At 33.4% G+C, this 20525-nt stretch overlaps 1 protein-coding gene across 2 annotated transcripts; it reads right to left on the minus strand.

The window, feature by feature from the left end:
• Positions 1 to 1716: 1716 nt before the first annotated feature.
• On the minus strand, positions 1717 to 4760 carry LOC107829981 (E3 ubiquitin-protein ligase WAV3-like). 2 transcript variants are annotated; one of them, XM_016657453.2, is made up of 2 exons: positions 4003 to 4760; positions 1717 to 3864 (listed from the first exon to the last, which is right to left on the minus strand). In XM_016657453.2, exons 1-2 carry the CDS (start codon positions 4378 to 4380, stop codon positions 2056 to 2058), a joined length of 2187 nt encoding a protein of 728 aa, XP_016512939.1. In that variant the 5' UTR covers positions 4381 to 4760; the 3' UTR covers positions 1717 to 2055. The 2 variants fall into 2 exon arrangements, with proteins under 2 accessions (XP_016512939.1, XP_016512938.1); XM_016657452.2 differs by having other exon boundaries at positions 1717 to 3867.
• Between the last annotated feature and the right edge of the window lie 15765 nt (positions 4761 to 20525).

Consider the following 20525-nt stretch of genomic DNA (forward strand, 5'->3'; position numbering starts at 1 on the left):
AATATATTTAGGGCCCGTCTGGCCATAAAAAAAGATAAATTATTTTTGATTTTTTTTTACTTTTTTTCAAAATCAGTGTTTGGCCATAAAATTATTGATTTTTACTTAAAGATGAATTTCGGAATTTTTCGAAAATTTAAAAAATTTCAAAAAAATTATTTATTAAAATTTACTCACAAAAATTCAAACACAACCCAGAAGTATATATTCATATCCAAACACAACTCTAATTTTCAATTACTATTTTCACTTAAAAAAGAATCTCTTATACGAAATTTTGCAATTCTTATGTCCAAACGCCCACTTATTTGGCCATTAAATTAGCCAGCTGGAGTTTTGTGCAATATCAGATACTACAAATTAAATGAACCTCATGCCAATATATATAACACCCACCTCTCTATTCTAGTCTCTATTCTTGAATAATACATCATCTATTTTGTTTGATTCAAACCTAAAAAGGAAAAGAAGTCCTTCCATTAAGGACCCGTTTGCCCATATTTTTTTTCCTTTTTCTTTCAAAAATATATTTGTCCATAAAATTTTACAAGTCTTTGAATTTTTTTCAAAAATGAGTTTTTCAAAAAATCATATTTTCAAAATTTTCAAAAAAACTTTTTTTTCTACTCACACTGCAAATATTTTTTCAAGTGAAATGCATATCCAAACATAATTTCAAATCTCAAATACAATTTTTCAACTTAACTCTAACTACTATTTTTTTTTTCAAAAATTACAATTTTTATGTCCATACACCTACTAAGTCATTTCAAGAATTATTAAAGTCGTTCCCTTTAGCAAATTACCGTTTAGCCATAAGAATTTTTTCACTTTTTTGAAAAAAAATTCACTTTTTTCGGAATCAATGTTTGGCAATAAAATTTTCAAATTTAACTTGAAGTTGAATTTCGGAATTTTCAAAAATTTTAAAAACTCCAAAAGCTGTTTTTTCAAAATTCACTTCCAACTAACTCACAAAAGTACAAAAACAGCTACAAATTATATTCATGTCCAAATACAACTCTAATTTTTAAATACCGTTTTTATTAAAAAAAAAATTTCCACTTTTTTTCTGAAATTTCACAGTTCTTATGTCCAAATGCCCACTAAATCATTTCATGCAAAATAGAATTGTACAAAGAGATCTCTTGACTTTTAACCACAGCAATCTCATACTAGAATGAAAATATTCATGATAGGACCAGTTAATGGGGTCTATGTAGTGAGAATATTGACTATTGGACCTATTAATTCTGGATATCAAATGGGTATTAAAAAAGTGTATAAAGACTGGGTTTTTCAGTTATTTAGCGTTTGTACATAACAAAATTTTCCTTTTTCTCATTTTTTTTCTTTTTTCAAAATGCTCAAAAAAATTTTAATTTTCACTCAAACATGCATTTTAAAAATTTTTAAAAATTTTAAAAACTCCAAAAAGCTATTTTTCAAAATTTTCATTCAAATCACTTACAAAACTTAAAAACAACCTAAAATTATATTCATGTCCAAACACAACTCTAAATTTCAAATACCATTTTGAATTGAAAAATATTTTCACCGTATTTTAAAATTCTTGTGTCCAAACGCCCACTTAATGTCATAAACAATAAACAAACATATCCCGCTATTCTGCAATTGCTATTCCTTTGCATTTCCAAAACCAATAAACTTTAAGAGAACAAAATAAAATATAAAGGGACAATGACTGACACCAAATTGAAGAAAGATTATTCTGTTCATCTCCATTTAAACATCATTAAAATCTCTACACAATAAGAAAAGTTAAAAGAAAGGATTATAAAATATTTGGGAGATAATAAAAGACAAAAGCACATAGCTCCTCTAACCCCCACCCCCTCTTTACACTGCCTTAATCAATCAATCACCCAATGTGGGGTACCCACTTACTCTTTCACTATCTGTTGTTTTCCTCTGCAGAAAGCGCCGAGCCGTCGGGTACCCTTTGTCGTTTTTTTTAGTTTTATTTGTTTTTTCTTCATATGGATAGGTCCTATACTTTTAACCTATTTCTATAATTAAAAAGAAAATAAAAAATTAAAATCTTGCATCTTCGAAGCCGTGTAAATCACTGACTCTATTCAACGATTTTCTCATTATAGCCACTTTAGCTAGCCTTTCAGCTGCTCTCCAAGCCGATGTTGGTGTAAGCGGCTCGGCTTTGTCGTCATCCCTTTGTTGTACGTTTATTCTTCGCCCATACTGAGATTGACTCTGAATTTGAGACTGATTTTGCCTTTTGTAATGAAGCTCAGAAAGCTCGGCTTCTAAGCCACGTACAAACTCACTAGCTGAGCTAGAATTCGACTGAACCAACAAAGCTCGAGCTGAGGACAACATGTGGTGCGCCCCGGTCAAGTCATTTCGCTCAATCATTCGCCTTGACTCAGCCATGGCTCGAGTACAAACGAAAAGATCTCTCAGCCGTTGGATATTAGGTGTTGATGATCGAACGGCGTGTGGACGTGGGACCAAAAGAGCTTGCTCTTTGCAATAAATGAGCTCTTTTGTTGACGGGTCTTTGTAAGAGCATCGAACGGACAATACATGGTGGGTCCCAATTGCTGACGTGGGAACTTTTAGTTCCACCAACAATTCTCTCTCTTCCTCTGCGTAGAAATCGCCTAGTCGAAGTGAACCAGAACCGAGAGCAGCGGGCCGGTTTATGTAAGAGTAAACCGCCGCTACTTCAGCCGGCGCTGAACCGGACACGAACCCTAGCTGAACTCGGAGATCCTGCACGACAACGTTTAATAAGCCTCCAATGAATTTCGTGAAAACGTCGTCGTTGGATTGGTTCAGTCCGATGGAATGTACCGGAATCTCCAAAGTGTTGAAGCGCGTGCAGGTGGATACGACGGAAGATTGACACCGTTGATTGGTGGAGATGGTGGTGGTGGTGGAGCGTTCATTTGGAGTGTCTGATAAGAGCATGATGCTTGCAACGGCGTTTCGCTCTCTGCGATCTTCTAGAACCTTCGCAGCCTTTTTGAGCGCGTCGCTTGCAGTGGTTCCTGTTCCATCTAGAGAAACAATGGCGTCCACTATACGACGCGCCGATCGTTTGCCGTTAGCTGTCATTCTCCGCAACGGTAACAGCCGTTTGGAAGTTGTGGAGAAGGCCACAATGGAAAGCCGATCGGAAGAGGATAGTGATGATACTACTAACCTCATAGCACGTTTCATCATTTGGATATTCTGAGGTTTCATTTTTCCGCTAACATCAAGCACCATAACAAGATCAATCGGTGCTCTTCGAGCTGTCCTTGCCAACACCGGTGGTGCTTTAAGTTTAAATATTATCACATACGTCTCATAACTCCGGCCAACTGACACAACAGCAGCTTCAGGCAATAACCTGGCCTCGAAGTTGGTAAAATTTACTGACGTCCTCTCCTTCACCGGCTTCACATTTGCATCCACGAAAAATCCTTGAAATTCTTCCACTACATTATCATTCTCTTCATCCGATTCCGGTATGGGATTGAACCGAGCACCAGAAGTAGGAGACATCAGTGGCTCATCATCATTGTACACCTTCAGAATAGGCCTTCCCAGCTGAAAGTGGTCGACGTTTGTAAATTTGACATCTCTTTTTGCTGCTTTAGGAGATGGAGATACTTCTCTAATGGTCTTCTCTTCAACTTTGACTGGTTTTTGAGTATCGTGTATTGATAATAGAGGCAGCTCCTTCCATTCAGCGCTACAAACAGGACACACAAGGGCAGTTTGTTTCCTCAACAGAGCTGCAATACATGGGAAGTGAAAACTGTGAGAGCACTCAGCCGTGAAAATGGCAGTGCCTTGCCCAGTCTTCACCGTCTGTATACATACACCGCACTTTGTCTGCTATACAGGAAAAAGAGCAAGTTAGAAAAACAAACTTTTTGTGCACATAATTGGATTCTACTGTAGAGAAATGTGTATGAGATGGCAGAACATTAATGAACAGAACAGTGAACAGTATTAAACAGTTATTGATACCTTAGGAAAGCGTAAGCTGGACTTGATAAAAGAAAAGGTGGAAGGTGAACGAGGGGAAGATGGTGTAGAACGACTGAAAAACCGGGGGCTGTTTTTGGTTTTGCATTGAAGTTTTGGACTTCCTGGCACTGACGCCGTCGCCGCCGGAACAGTTGCAGTAGGTGGCGGAGTAGTAGTGGTTGTCCGGCAACGGAGTAATGAACTGGAAACTGGCGGAGACTGAAAGCGCGGCGTTGAAGGGTTTGAGAAAAACCCAAATTTGGAACTGAGCCTGGGACTAGGAGTTGGGTTTGTGTTGTCTTGCTTCTCTTTGAACGAAGTACTATCTCGATCTCTGGGGATCGATGTACAAAAAGCTCTTCGCCATCCCAAAACCATTGTGAGTCCTCTGATTCTTGTCTTCTTTTTCTTTTTGCTGCTTTTTGTTGTTGTGATGATGATAGGTAAGGGAGAAAAAAGAGGATTCTATAGAATGTGATTTGGTATGGACAAATCAAACGGAGGAAAAAACATAGTAAAGGAAGAAGATAAAGAACAAGACAAAAACAAACAAACTTATGTTTCCTCTCTTTCTTTCTTTCTTTCAATATCAATATAAATCCTCTTTTTCCTCTGCTGGCGATGTTGCTTTCTCTTTCCTTTTCTCTCTTTTTCTCAATCAGCAGGCACAAAAAGATCACTGCAAACTGCAAATACTCCAAAAAATACTTTAATGTGAAAACAGAAATCCCAGTGAGTCTCTTTTATTGGATTGCAGTGGCTTTTTCCAAGGTGGCAAAATCTTAAAATATTGAGGGGACCATGTTTTCAACTTTTTAACCGAGTGGGATAAGGGGATTACCGGCAAATGGAGGTTTTGCCTAAATCTGATTTTGGAAGGTCAACGGAATGGCTTTTACACTTATCTGCAGTCTATTTCTATTTTCACGATTAAATAGGAACCATCTCTGCCATGAAATCTCTCTCCTCTATTGTTACTAAACTTACCTCTTTTTAATTTCATACCATTGTTAGCTTTCTTTTTTCTACCTTTTTCCCTACCAACTTTTCACCTTTACATCTTTTTTTACTCTTACCCACGTGACTCCCTTGAGTACACTTACAACCTCCTTCTTAATCTTTGATGGTAATTAGCGGGCTCGGCCCCCTATCTTTTCTTGTACAATTCTTAGTAAAACTAGCATAGTCTCAAAGATTAGTACAATTCTTAGATTAGTAAGCTATTGAATATTAAATACTCCATTCGTCTCAAAGAGTGACAATTGGATGTGGTGGTCAAAATATTTGTATTTTAAATCATAAAAAGTAATATATATATATATATATATATATATATATATATATATATATATATATTACTTTTTATTCATTCCAAAGAAAAAACATTTCAAATCATAATCAAATAATAAAATAAGTGACTTCTTTTAATAGGAGTAATGATATTCTTGTCGAGTTGAAAGAAATAACAACTTGGATGGAGTGATTATATATACTCTCTTTTATCAAATTTGTGCAGAGGAATTGATTTAGTTCCCGTTTGGTTATAAAATTTAGGAATTTTTTTTCTAACTTTATTTTAAAATATCTGTTTGTTTATAAATTTGAACCATTTTTCACAAATTTTAACAATAAAATGTTCAAATTCCAAAAATAACTCTAAAATAGTTTTTGAAATTTTTAAAATTTTCTACTCACAAAACATCAAATTCTTTATTTTTAAAAATTATTTTTCATCTCATCTTTAAAAACTCATTTTCTCTACTATTTGTATTAGCTTTTAAACGAAACAACATCTCCATTTCGATTGCATTAAACAAATATCTCCTACTTTTTTATGTTCGCGCTGGCCTGGATGGAAATGTTTATACTGGTAATCTTTTTTATCTAGAGTACTACTTGTGTAGTGCCTTGTTAGAGATCGATCTGTTATTTTAACTCAATGAATACGACAGTAATTTTTATGGGTCGTCATTCAATTTTGTGTTCATTAGGCAAAAGTCATTTTTCTTCTTTTTGTTACGTAAAATTTATTCAGCTTTTTGTTCATTACTTAAAAATTATTTTTCTTTCTTTTCTTACACAAAAATTATTTTACTTTGCTCTATTTATCACGAAAGTGACATTGACCAAATTTTATAATACTTTTACTTGAAAAGTCTATTATGCCCTTAATATTATAAATCCTCTCATTTATGTAACACCTTCTATATTATATACTATATTATATAATTTTACCTAAGTATTTTATTTATAATTAAAATACTTTATATTATTTTATTTATTATTCTTATAATATATCCATACATTTAATTTTTTTCATGGCACTCAATTTTTTATTTAATCATACTCAAACATGAACATATTTTAAATATAAAAACAATAAAAATAATTATATTTTGATATTTATTTGAAATTATAAAAATAGATTTGTTTAACAAATGATAGTTTTTTCTTATAGTTAATAAGAATTTTGGAAAAAGTTTCAAAGATATTTCGTGTTTAATATTAAATTTTTTAAAACTTTATTTGTTAATATTATTTATTTAAAGTATTAATCCGATGTATCATTGGCTAAATGTAAGTATTTTATTTATTGGATTAATGGGTATGACTTGGTTGATAAATGAATGAGCTTTGATTTTATAATTTTCATTAAAAATATTTCGTTAAGCATGGTTAAGAACATGGACTTGAAATTTGTTCACAATTATGTTACCGATAAATTTAATAATGCTACTTATATATCTTGAAAAGTAATTTTAAAAAAAAATTTAATGTATAATATATTATTAAAATAATAAATAAAATAATATAAAGTCATTTTAATCATAAGTAAAATACTTGGGTAAAAGTATATTATAATATAGATGGTGTTGTATAAATGAGAGGATTTATAGTTATGTCAAGTACATAATAGACTTTTCAGGTGAAAGATTTGTAAAATCTGGTCAAAATAATTATTGTGATAACTAGAGCATAGTAAAATTATTTTTGTTTAGCAAAAGAAAGAAAAATGACTTTTGGATAATGAACACAAAATTGAATGACTTTTACGTAACAAAAGAAAGAAAAATAACTTTTGGGTAATGAATACAAAGTTGAATGACCACCCATAAAATTTACTATGAATACGAAGTATCAGTTCATTCCCTACTATTTCTAGAAAATATGTATGTACTTAATATTAATAAATATATTTAATAAGTTTTCAGCTATTTAATTACTAGTATATATATAATTCAGACAGAAAGCAACTGATGCACATTGAACCACGACCATCCTTAATTATTATCATTAGACCATGTAAATTAATAGTCTACTTTAGAGGTAAACGGAGTAATTGCCATAATGGGCAATAATAATTTACCGTACTTGAGTAAAGATGAATTAATGAAATATCATACGCCCCTAGTGTAATTATTCATCCATAGTTGCTTGAGGCTCATTAGTAACTAGCACTAATAAATATACCGGCGCATAATTTATTTATTATTTAAAATTATCTTGTGCTTGTTTTCTTTTAATTTGTAATTGAGTAATAAGAGATCATTTTTTTCTTTTTAACTTATACTCCATTTGCTTGCAAAATTAAATACTCTTGAATCTTTTTCTAGCTTTGAGAAATGAGATTAGTCCAACCATTTGTTATGTTTCACTAATTGGTCTATGTTTGTTGTGGACCTTGTGGTGATGTCAGAGTTCAGACCTTTCCCAATTAATATTTCACGACCCCAAAATCGTAGGAGGTCGTGATGATACTTAATTTTTAAGATTAGGTAAGTTTATTAATGCGGAATAATCATAAATATCTGAAATAAATAAACTACAATTCAAATAATTACAACTCCCAAAACCCGGTAGAAATAAATCACAAGTTTCTAAAAACTTATTCTCAATGTTTCTATGCATCAAGGTCTAAAGAAAAATAAGGAAGCAACATGAAATGATAGAAGGGGACTCCGGAGTCTGCAGACGCTGGCAAATGTACCTCGAAGTCTCCGTGCGCAGGAAACTCACTGATGTCTAGGCTGGTAAGATGTACCTAGATCTGCACAAAAAGATGTGCAGAAGCGTAGTATGAGTACACCACAGCGGTACCCAGTAAGTGCCAAGCCTAACCTCAGTAAAGTAGTGACGAGGTCAGGTCAGGCCCTACTGGAGAATAGATAATTACATGAAAAAATGTTTAAACAATTTAATAAGATAAAATGACTATGGAAATGAATCAAATAGTATGTCACATTTAATGACACCAAATAATTTCAAATAATATCTCGTGAAATCAAAACAGAATTCCTTTCAACTTTATGAAAATCACAACAATTAATCGAAGGCAACTATGGCCATAAATCAATATAAACAAGGGCACTACCGAGGTACCGCCTCGTAGTCCCAAATCATAAATAAATTTACAATATCTCATTTCCTTATATCACCGCGGGAGCCTTCATAATTTATTTAAAGAAAATATTTTTTCCGAAATATCATCTCGCGTTTTAGCCACCCTTATCACACCGCATGACTTCTAGTAGTCACCCCTACTAGCCACGCGTATCAAGCCACCCTTATCTCACAGCATGCGTTTCAATACCCAGACCTTATACCACCGCATGCGTATCAATATCACAATATATCACAATTTGCACCTCAAGTGCCCAATATTTCAATTTTCTAAAAATAAATCAACAACAATATTTTTTTCACAATAAAGAGCTCACGGCTCATGCTAACATAATGAGTACAAAAAATCATACAAAAATATTCTGAAATAAATAATTTAACAAAATAATATTTCAAAATCTTTAATACATTGCTTCAATACCAAATTTAAAAATGTCAAATACTTCATATTAATAATATTTAGTTTAAAAAAATTAATTTCAAATAATGCACAAAATAAAAGAAATCAGGTTTTAACTAAACAGGTAAAATAATTAGCAGGAAAAGATCAAACAAATTTAAGCTTTATATATCTCAGATCAATGATGAAGAATATAACAAGATAAAAATAATTTAATAAATGCGCAACAATGATCTACACAATTTAAAAATATAATCTTTCACATTTAGCCCGTGTACATACTCGTCACCTCGTGTACATGACTTTCAACACATTTCAATAATCACATTAATATCAATTCTAGGGAAAATTTCCCCCACACAAGGTTAGACAAGTCACTTACCTCGACTTGCTCCAATTTAACCAAGTAATATGCTTTTTCCTCGATTTTTTTGATTCCGGTCGACTCGTATCTAGTCATAAATAATTCGATACAGTCAACAAAAATTATAGAATTAATTTTATAAGAAAATACTATATTTTTAAATAAAAATCTGAAATTAACTAAAAAATGGCCCGTGAGGCCCACGTCTCGGAATCCGGCGAAAGTTATGAAATATGAACGCCCATTCAATCACGAGTCTAACCATACCAAAATGACTAAATTCCAATAATAATTCGACCCTCAAATCCTCAAATCTATCCATGATGGTTTTTTTCAAAATTTTCCAACTTAAATCACCAATTAAATGTTCAAACAGTGATGGATTCGGGTAATCTAATAAAGATTGAGTTAAGAACACTTACTCCGATGTTTTCTCCGAAAATCTCCCAAAAACCGCCTCAATCCGAGCTTCAAATTGTTAAAAATGAAAAATGGGACAAAGTACCATTTTCTGAACTTAAACATTCTGTCCAGTGATTTCTTCTTCGCGAACGCGACCCTTGTCTCGCGTTCGCGAAGCACAAAAATGTGCTGCCCAACTTAGACCTTCGCGAACGCGTCCCTTACCTTGCGAACGCGTAGAACAAAAGACTGGGGTTCCGAGCTGCCTCGCTCTCCTTCGCTAACGCGATGCCCCTCACGCGTTCGCGATGCACACACAGACCATACCTTCGCGTCCTCCCCTTCGCGAACGCGAAGAACAAAACCTCACACTCAGAAAACACTCTTCGCGAACGCGTCTTCCACTGACCACACCTTCGCGAACGCGAGATCTTCTTCGTGAGTGCGAAGAACAATCTTCTGCAACAAAAATCAGAAAAATCTGCTACTTCTCTAAGTCCAAAAATGACCCGTTGAGCATCCGAAATACACCCGAGGCCCCCGGGACCTCAACCAAACATATTAACAAGTCCTAAAATACCATATGAACTTAGTCGAATCCTCAAATCACATCCAACAACGCTAAAAACACGAATCACACATTGATTCAAGCCTAATAAACTTTAAAATTTTTAATTTCTACAAATGACTCCGGAACCTATCAAATCACGTCCGATTTATCTCGAATTTTGTGCACAAGTCATAAATGACATAACAGAGGTACTCAAATTTTCATAATCCGATTTTGACCCCGATATCAAAAAGTCAACCCCTCGGTCAAACTTCCCAAAAATTCAGGTTTGGGCATTTCAAACCTAATTCCACTACAGACTTCCAAATAAAATTTCGATCACGCTCCTAAGTCCAAAATTACCATACGGAGCTGTTGGAATCATCAAAATTCTATTCTAGGGTCGTTTGCATATAATTTGACATCCGGTCACTATTCGAACTTAAAATTTTAATTTTTTATCAAAATTCCATATCTCGGGTTAGGGGCCTCGAAATTTGATTCCGGGCATACGCCCAAGTCCAATTCACGATACGAACCTACCGGAACTTTCAAAATACTAATCCGAGTCCGTTTGCTCAAAATGTTGACTAAAGTCAACACAACTGAGTTTTAAAGCTCTAATTCATATTTTAATTCCATTTTCACATAAAAACTTTTCGAAAATTTTTACGGACTGCGCATGCAAGTCGAGAAATGATAAATAGTACTTTTTGAGGTCTTAGAATACAGAATTAATTATTAAATTTAAAGATGACATTTTGCGTCATCACATAATAATGCCTTTGTTATAAAATAAATTTAAAGTAAATAAATCGAAGACAAGTATAGAGAGATTGATATATTATTCAATTTCAAACACATTTACATAATGAACTGAAATCTCTTCTATTTATAGATGAAAGGAAGTTGCTCTGTAAGCTGCTACTGCAAGCTGTTGTGTAAATTGCTACTGCAAGCTGTTGTGTAAGCTGCTACTGCAAGCTGTTGTGTAAGCTGCTTGCAAGCTTCTACTGCAAGCTGTTGTACAAGCTGCTTGTAAGCTCTTGCTGCAAGCTATTGTGTAAGCTTCTTGTAAGCTGTTATTATACCAGTTATAGATAATCTTCTACATGAGTAATATTTATCCACAACGGAGTGCCAAAATAATAAGTTTCTTCAGTAGGCCTATATCCGATAGGGTACTAAATATATAAACATATTTACTGCAGAGTCCAATACGGATAAGCTTCGTCAAGAAGATTATTTATAACGTAGTACTAAATGGACATGCATAATATAATATATTTATAACACTTCTCCTTAGATGTTCATTAAAAGATAATGTGCCCCATTAAAACCTTACTAGGAAAAATCTCGTGGAAAAAAATTCTAGTGAAGAAAAAAGAATACACATATCTAGTAATATGCATTGGTAGATGCCTCATTAAAAACCTTATAAGGAAAATCCTGTGGGAAAAACTATAATAAGGGAAAAAGAGTAAAATGCGTATTTTACTCCGCTGATGAAAACATTATTTCAAATATTGAGTCTCCGCATTCTAATCTTATATACTATCTTCTCAAAAGTTGAAATTGGTAAAAATTTAGTGAATAAATCTGCTGGATTGTCACTTGAACGAATTTGCTGCACAACAATATTACCATTCTTCTCGAGATCATGTGTGAAGAGTAACTTTGGTAAAATGTGTTTTGTTCTATTTCCTTTTATGAATCCTCCTTTTAATTGGGCTATACATGCAACATTGTCTTCGTATGATATTGTGGTTTTTTTTATCACATTCCAACCCATATTTTTCTCGAATAAAATGAATCACTAATCTCAACCATACGCATTCTCTACTTGCTTCATGAATAGCTATTATCTTAGCATGATTTGAAGAAGTAGCAATAATAGATTGCTTTGTGGAGCGCCATGATATGATAGTATGTTTACATGTAAACACATTCCCGGTTTGAGATCAAGCTTTATAAAGATCGGATAAATAACCTGCATCTACATAACTAATACGATCCCGACCACCTTTGTTAGCATTAGCAAGATACATAAGTGCACTAATAACACTGGGATAGAGTATTTCAAGACCAAGGAGTTCCTCATTCTCTTTTGGAGGTCGAAACGGATTCTTATTCACTTAAAATAATCGAACACCTATTTATGTACTTAATGGGTGCGCCTTGTCCATATAAAAGCGTTTAAAGACCCTTTCTGTATATGCAGATTGATGGATAAATATCTCGTCTGCTAAATATTCAATTTGCAACCCAAGACAAAAATTTATTTTTCCAAGATCTTTCATCTTAAATTCTTTCTTGAGATATTCAATTGCCTTTTGGAGCTCTCCTGGAGTTCCAACAAGATTTATGTCATCAACATAAACAACAAGTATAATAAATTCTGATGACATTTTCTTTATAAAGTACATGGACAAATAACATCATTTATGTAACCTTCTTTCAACAAATATTCACTGAGGCGATTATATCACATGCGCCCAGATTGATTTAAACCGTACAAAGATCTTTGTAATTTGATCGATTACATTTCTCGAGACTTTGAATTATATGTTTCAAACAATTTAAATTCTTCACGGATCTTCATATTGATTTAATCAAATGAGTCATATAGGTTATGACTTACATTTAAATGGTATGACATCTTCAGGTGTCTGGATTACAGGACCGATCCTCATAATATTTTATAATATCGTACACTATATTAGATTAAATATATCGTCGACGATCATTTTGTATCGGTTCCTAAGAGACATAACTTGTTGAGATCTCATTACTTTCTTTATTTTCAGGTATCTGAACTTTTTCTAGGTTTCATAAAATGTTATTGGGCTCTTCTAGAGCTCATTTCCTCCCCATTATGATCATTTGCTCATATCATTTTTCAAGGATTGTTACCTTTGGAACCGATCGGTTTACTACGCTTCATGCTTGCAGCAAACTTTATCCTTTAGGGACTTTAATTTTAATAGGAGCATTTGTAACTAAAATATGATATTTAATTTTGGATCAACAAATGTTTCTGCCATTTGACTTGAATTATCTTCTAAGTGAGAATTATATTATTGATAATTCGATCCATATAGCATATTTTCCAATTGTTTATTTCGTACTCCAAATGTTAGAAAAATTAACACATATTCTCAATCTTCTTTGGGAAACCTATCTTTGTGCATTGTGGTAGAGAAATTAATCATATACCACACATCAAAAGTTATTAGATAGTAAAAATATTTGGTTTCTTATCCTTATCAATTGTGAGGGGAAGACTTATCATATTTTGTTGGTCTGATGCATACAAGTGCTGTTGTATGCACTTTAGAAAATCTTAGATCAAAACACGAGGTTTTGTTCTCATAAGCAATAGTTTAGCCATTAATATGAGGTATACAATGCTAAACTAGCTTGGATATAAACCAGCATCATCAAGATGAACTATCTTGATTTCATAATGTGAAAATTATGCTATTAATTGAGAAAAATAATTTTAAATGTCAAATTGCAGGCTGACAATAAACACACATGTAACCATCTTATATATGCATCTATAAATGGTTCACATGATAGGTGAATCGACCCATATTCACCTTTTATATATTCCAGAATTCAGGGGTCTTAGTCCCAATTTTAGCTGGTATAATCAATTTATTATGAGAACAAGCAACACAAGAGAATTCTTGAAAATTTTTCTAGTTCTTCAGTATATGCTTATCTGAATTCTCAAATAACTCATTTAAAAATGGCAAATAAAACTTCAAGTTTATCATGGTATGTGCTATCTCTTAGTAAGTTTCTGATTTACTATGACATAAACTTTTGTATTACTCCATCCGTTCCAATTTATATAAACCTGTTTGATTGGACACGAAATTTAAGAAAAAATGAAGACTTTTAAAATTTGTGGTCCTAAACAATTCAAAAAGGGGCTAAGAGTATTTGTGTGGTTATAAAAGCTTCTCATTAAGGGTAGAATTGTAAGTTTAAGTAAAATTGTTTTCAAATTTAGAAAGGGGTGATTCTTTTTGGAACGGACCAAAAAGGAAATAAGTTCACATAAACTGGAACGGAGAGAGCAGTAAACTTCTGATTTATTATTGGTACTTTTGTATCAACGAATTTCTGATTTACTGTAGTTACTTTTGTCTAAGTAAAAATTCTGATTTACTGTGACTATTTTTATATTAGTAAACTTTTAATTTACTGTAATACATGATATAGTATAAATTGAAAAAGAAGGCGAGTAACTTTTGAACGTACACATTATTTTTACCCCGTGATTGTGGATATAAAATTCTATATATCATATGGATAAATTAAAGTAGGAGAAACAGATAAATGTGTACGAATAATAGTAGGGTAGAGGGGGTGGTAATAGAGGTCAGAGGGTCCTTCCCAAAATGCCATGAGAATCACAGATAGTTTGATTGATGGATTTGACGATTAAGCAATAAGCAGTGCCTACAGTTTACAGTATTTTGGACTCTGCCTTCTGTTGGCTATGTGAGTGACAGTTCTGTTCCTGTAATCACGTGTTCTTCCTCTCCTCTCCCGTCTTTTCCAAAATCTCATTTTTAACGCCGTTAGCTTCGCCTGACGGTCGGTTTGCCGATCAATTCCCATTCAAATGTATGGGAAATTGCACCTCCACTATGGCCAACCAAATGCAATCCCACCGGCCACCATCACATGGACTATAAAAAAGAATTTCTAATTTTATAGTCAACCAAATTTATTATATGTATATATTTAATGATATTTGAATAAAAATATAAAGTATGAACCCATAGCATCTACATTAAATTATTTATTTTGTTTATGAGAGCTTACAATAAATTCATGTCTTTAGCAAATAGGAATGTAAAAATTCACCAGCTTATTCTAATACTAAAAAATGTTCAGTTTTTTTAACGGAAAAATCTATCAATATTTTAGAACGGCGGTTGTAAAAAATTACTCCTATTAGTAGCTTTTCTTGGAACCCCGTTGTAAAAATGAGGATGAGCTCATGGAATAACTAGTGTCAAATAATTTACCCCGAGTAAAAAAACTTTTTCAAAATTTACTGCAACGTGACTACGTGCATGGGTTTTGGGGTTGGGAATATAAACGCATTAGTTAGGTTATCAGCTTCTCCCGGTTTAATTATGTCCTCTGACTCTTTCGTGAATTCAGTGCTATTTTACCGGTTACCGGGGTTAACCCACATCGTCTTCTTTAAATTCTTTTTTGAATTAGAAAAAAGATTGATTGTCCATGTGGCACGTGATTTGCTCCTTGTCGAATGGCTAATGCATTGGGTGGTGGAGATGGGACACTAAATGCGCGTCAGAGCCATCGTTGCGGGTACCAATGTTTGGGCAATTAAAGTCGGCATACTTGTAAGTATTTCTCTTGCGATCTTTTTATTAGTCGTTTTCATTTATTTAAATTTATTTGATTGGACTCAAAATTTTTTTAAAAAATAAGATTTTTAAATTTGTGATGTAAAATTAGTCACATATATTTTGTGTGATTATAAATCAATACATAAAGGTAAATTATTTTTAAATAAAAAAATAAGTCATTTTTTTTTTGAAACGGAGGGGAGTATTAATCTCTCGTCTCATATTTTTCTTTTATACTGTACTCATCTTCTTCATCTCATCGCGTTTGACTGGAAAGAGAATTGAAATACTGATCTAATTTACGTACAAGTTGCAGTAAAATATGAACGTAATGACTGAAGATGAAAAATTAGAACGTAATGATTTACAAACTAGTCAAGTAGGGCGCAAATTCTGATGTACAAGAATCGTACTGTTAAAATTGCTTATACATTGTTTTGTTTGGTCAAGGTTCTAAAATAATCTTATTTTAAGAAATATTTTTTTTGCAAAAGTATTTGTTTCAATTTTTTTTTTTGGCAAGAACCAGTTTGTATTTGACTAATAAGTTGGAAAAATATTTTTGAGTAGCAATTAATATTTGGCCAAACTTTAAAAAAAATGCTTCTAAATTTATTTTTCTCAAAAAAGTAATTACTTTTTTTGCTTCTCCAAAAGTGCTTATGTTTTTACTCAAAAGTATTTTTTTTACTTCAAAAAATTTGATCAAACACTTCAATTTTGAAAAAAAAGTATCTGTTTTTAGGTTTTTAGAAGCTTGATCAAACAGTCTATTAGTTTAAGTGTATTTTGGTCTTTAAATAACTATTCCTCTTGATCCAATTATAACCAAATTAATTACTTTTATTCCACCTACTATATAAAATAATACATAGGTTCATAATATATACATTTTTTCATAAATTATGCTAATACTAGTTTGTTGTTCAAGTATTATACGAAATCGTACTAAACTTTGTAATTAGTATGCCGATATTATATAAAACCATAAATTAGGACCGTGTGAATACAGTTAGACTGGCGACTGTAAAACTTAATAGGAGGTCCAAAAATTCATAAATCCGTAATCATATATTACACGTAGAAATGCATCAACAGTTAACTAATGATTATGAAATTTTATTGCATGTGGAAGAGAGCTTCAGCCTCCTTAATTTCTGCTTTTGGCTTAAGCTCTTTCTTTTAGACACGGTAAACATAGACCAGGAGATGTAACTGTAAGTTGCTTCAGTACCTTAGCCCTTTTACATGTGGAAGTCACTTTACCAAAATTTAAATAAACAAGCAACTTTTCAATGGCTAATTTTGTCAGCAAAAATAAAATAAAATTCTCATGACAGTTTTGTGAGGACTATCTGAATACTGATCTACCCCAAAATAATAGTCGTAAAATTGGAACCTTTGAATATCTCTAATTATGTATTTTTTTTTGTCAGCAAAATGCACATGAAATAATAACGAAATCGACAAATGAAGATGGGAGTGTAGAATCCCAGGGAAAGAAACCATTTCTAAATCTTCATTAACAAATTGTAGCGCTTCCCTAAACATTTATGTCTATTTGTTAAATTGGACAAACACATGGAGCTGCCTTTGACCATACTCCATTGATGGACTAGTTGTAAAGTATTCTTCATACACAAATAAATTAAACAATCCTCTTCTTTAGAATCTCTTTGTTAATTAATTAGGCTATTGTATACTAAAATTTAATAAAGGTGGGTAATGTGACATCTCTGACCTACCCCATTTTCTGTTGACTTCAACCCCAATTGAAAATTAGCTTTGATTTAGAATACGATCAAGCGATTGCCTTATTTTAATAACTATGAGAATATCCAAATGCACCTGTTCTGGACACAAGGAAAGAACATCTGATATGGACAATGGCCGATCTTTTTATTATTTACGTATTTTCTTAAACGACTTTATTTCTTTCTCCTCTCCAAAATCATGAAAAAAGTACAAAGACAGACAGATAGATCACCTTTATTGGAGTTATTTATATTCAGTCCACAAATCAATTATTAGTGAAACTTTGTGATCTATAAAAACACAAAACCGGAGCATGTTATTGGTTGGGAGATTTCATAGCGAAGCTCAAGACCAGAATTTCAACTCCAAAAGATTTTGCTTCATAATTGATGTTGAATCTATTCGAATCTCAAACATAGACTATATGCCATTTCGAACCTTACAAACTATCTTGCTCGACAAGAGCAGGTTGCTCAGATGGTCAGCAACCCTCACCTACAATTCCAGGATTGTGGGTTCAAGTCACCAAAAGATCATAACTCCAATAAAGGGAACTCAGAAGGTAGGGGAATTAAAAAAAAAACTATCTTGCTAAGATCCTTTACAAAGGTCGCGTGTTAGATTTCTCGAAAGTTAATGCATTTTTGTAGGACTCGATACGGGCACTGCGACATTTTTAAAGAATTCAAACAACATAGCGTATAAAAGGTGAGCGCCCTGTGCATATCAGACAAATAATGAAATGATTTTTATTATTTTTCTTGGGAAAGCAGAGGGGGATGCCAAAAAAAAGAGAGGAGATCCTAGGTGATCAAATCTGAACTCTGCACCATTTAACTAACGTAAAATGAAGTTACAACAATTAGGTTGCAACCTTAGAAGTCCTATGTTTGGCTGAAAGTAGTAGAAACAGAAGATAAGGTGCAGAAGAGACATCATAATGTTAGTCTTTGACATGCAAAATTATTTGGTCCTGAAAGGCAGAAGCAACATTATGCCCTACTTTTTTCCAGATAATAAAAAGTGACCAATCGTTAACATTAATTTCATCCAATTGTGTATTGGTATTGGAACAAAATTATGTTGGAGCGCCGATTAATCAACACTTTAATCTTGTAATTATCCTTTGGGGGACCTCTAGCTTAAATGCGCTACTTAAATTACAGGTTTTTTTAGTCTCTTAATCATTTGTGGCAAATACAAGAGAAGCTTATTGGTTCTTGTCATTTTTTCACCATTTCTTTTTGCTTCTTTTTCTTAATATAAACAAAAAGATATATATTTTTTTCAAAAAAGGCACAAACCATTGAGGGGGTTTTCTTTTTCTGGTGCAAATGTGACATGACAAGCCCTTAATTCTGTGGAGAATTATAAAAGGAGACATCCAACTCTCACCATTAATATGAATGTGCTCCCAAAAGTTCATTACATCTTGAAATAAAGATATAGTACTACTACTACTATACTATATTTGTATATTTGTTACCAAATTATGGAGTTTGTTGGTGGGGATATATAGTAGCAGTTAATGAGTTGATGACATGTGCCCCAATAATGACAACATTTCAACAACCACCCAACTAGAAAGACTGCCATTTTCATCACATTCTATGATTATTATTGGCCTTCTCTTTCATTTTTCTAATAATTATGGAGCCTATGACATCCATCCTTCTTCCTTATCCATGTGACTCCTCACCTTCCCTAATGACCTAATGCCACTGGCAGGGCAGTAGGAAATAGATATGCATCATCATATTCATCAACTTTGCAAAATTATCTACGACTACCACCCATCACACGTACAAGAAAATGTATAAACAAAATGTCATTTTGCAAGGAAAATTAGCGAGAGAATATACAGGGCCAAAAAGGGACAATAATATTGATGAAATTAACCAGGAATTAACTAGGGTTCTTGGAATCGATATTTCAAAGCAACGCGGTCCCTTGGAATCAATATTTCTCATTGCACAATTGATTACTAGTCTTACACTATGGGAATCAAAGGGAATGGAGAAATTTCTGGCACATAGCTGTTTCCCTTTAAATGGTTTTTATGCGGCATTATTTACCCTTAAAATCGGATAACAATTAAATTTGTAAGCGATTTTAAGGATATGTGATTTCACTTGGCACAAACTGAGAAATATAAGAATTGAAGTTAGAAATTAACTGTAAAATGAAGCAAACCAATGTAACGCGCAACTTTGGCCCTCGAGCTAGGTCGCCCTCGAACCAACTGAGTATATTATTGAGAAGCAAGAACTGAACAACTGAATATGAGAGTTTAAGAGAGAAAACGTAATATATTGCTTTGTTATGCGTCAATCCTCCACTACAAAATAATTGAAACCCCCCTTTATATAGTAGAGGAGTTCTACATATGGTACAATTCTAAATATAGAAGGAAATCTTCTGATTGGCTAATCAACCGGTCTTGACTTGATATATGCCGAGATCTCCGCCACAATCCTTGCCCGGTCACGGATTCCTCGGCTTTCTGTTATTCGACTTAGCAGGCTTCCTTCGATCTCGCTAGATCCCTATCCTTCTCGGTCTCAACCTTAGCTGGTCTCGATCTCGATCGATTCCTGAATCACGAGCTAAGCAATATTTATTCACGCAACGATCCAATATAACTTGGGATTGAACCTCGGTCTGCCACCCCGGTCTCGATTAACAATACAAAATCGGGTAAACATAATTTTGACCGTATACAGATAGTCTCCCTCATTTTTTGGAGAGTAATGACAAGAAACGATTTGAGCCTTCGATCATGACGTAATCGACGTGACATAAGCAGTAGAAGTGACAGAAACGTCTCGTCGGTACAGTTTTTCAGGTATTTAATGCGCGTTAGTCCACAGTCGGCCACTACCAATTTTGAATCGTCGTTGTGAAAATGATAAATAGCCCCATTCTTCATTATTTCAAACTTTACTTTCAAATCTTCTTCATTCCAATTTCCATAGTTCTTTGCTTTCTTTAAAGCTTCCTATCTTCAAAATTTTGAGTTTCTTCGCTTGTTCTTCCTAAAACACCAAATACTTCAGTCTCCATTCTTCTTTTTCCACAAAAACTAAATGGTCAACTGTTCCGCAGAAAGAGGCAGCTTCCTCATCTCGGCCGGCCGTCGAGAAACCAGTGGTGGAGCCATGCCCTGAAGAACTTATTCCCGGGGTGTGTGTCATAGATTCCGACTTTAGGGTCGAGAAAACCTCATCGGTTCCTGGTCAATGCGAGCCGATA

Source organism: Nicotiana tabacum, chromosome 17 (genome assembly GCF_000715075.1).
Source record: "Nicotiana tabacum cultivar K326 chromosome 17, ASM71507v2, whole genome shotgun sequence".
NCBI lineage: Eukaryota > Viridiplantae > Streptophyta > Magnoliopsida > Solanales > Solanaceae > Nicotiana > Nicotiana tabacum.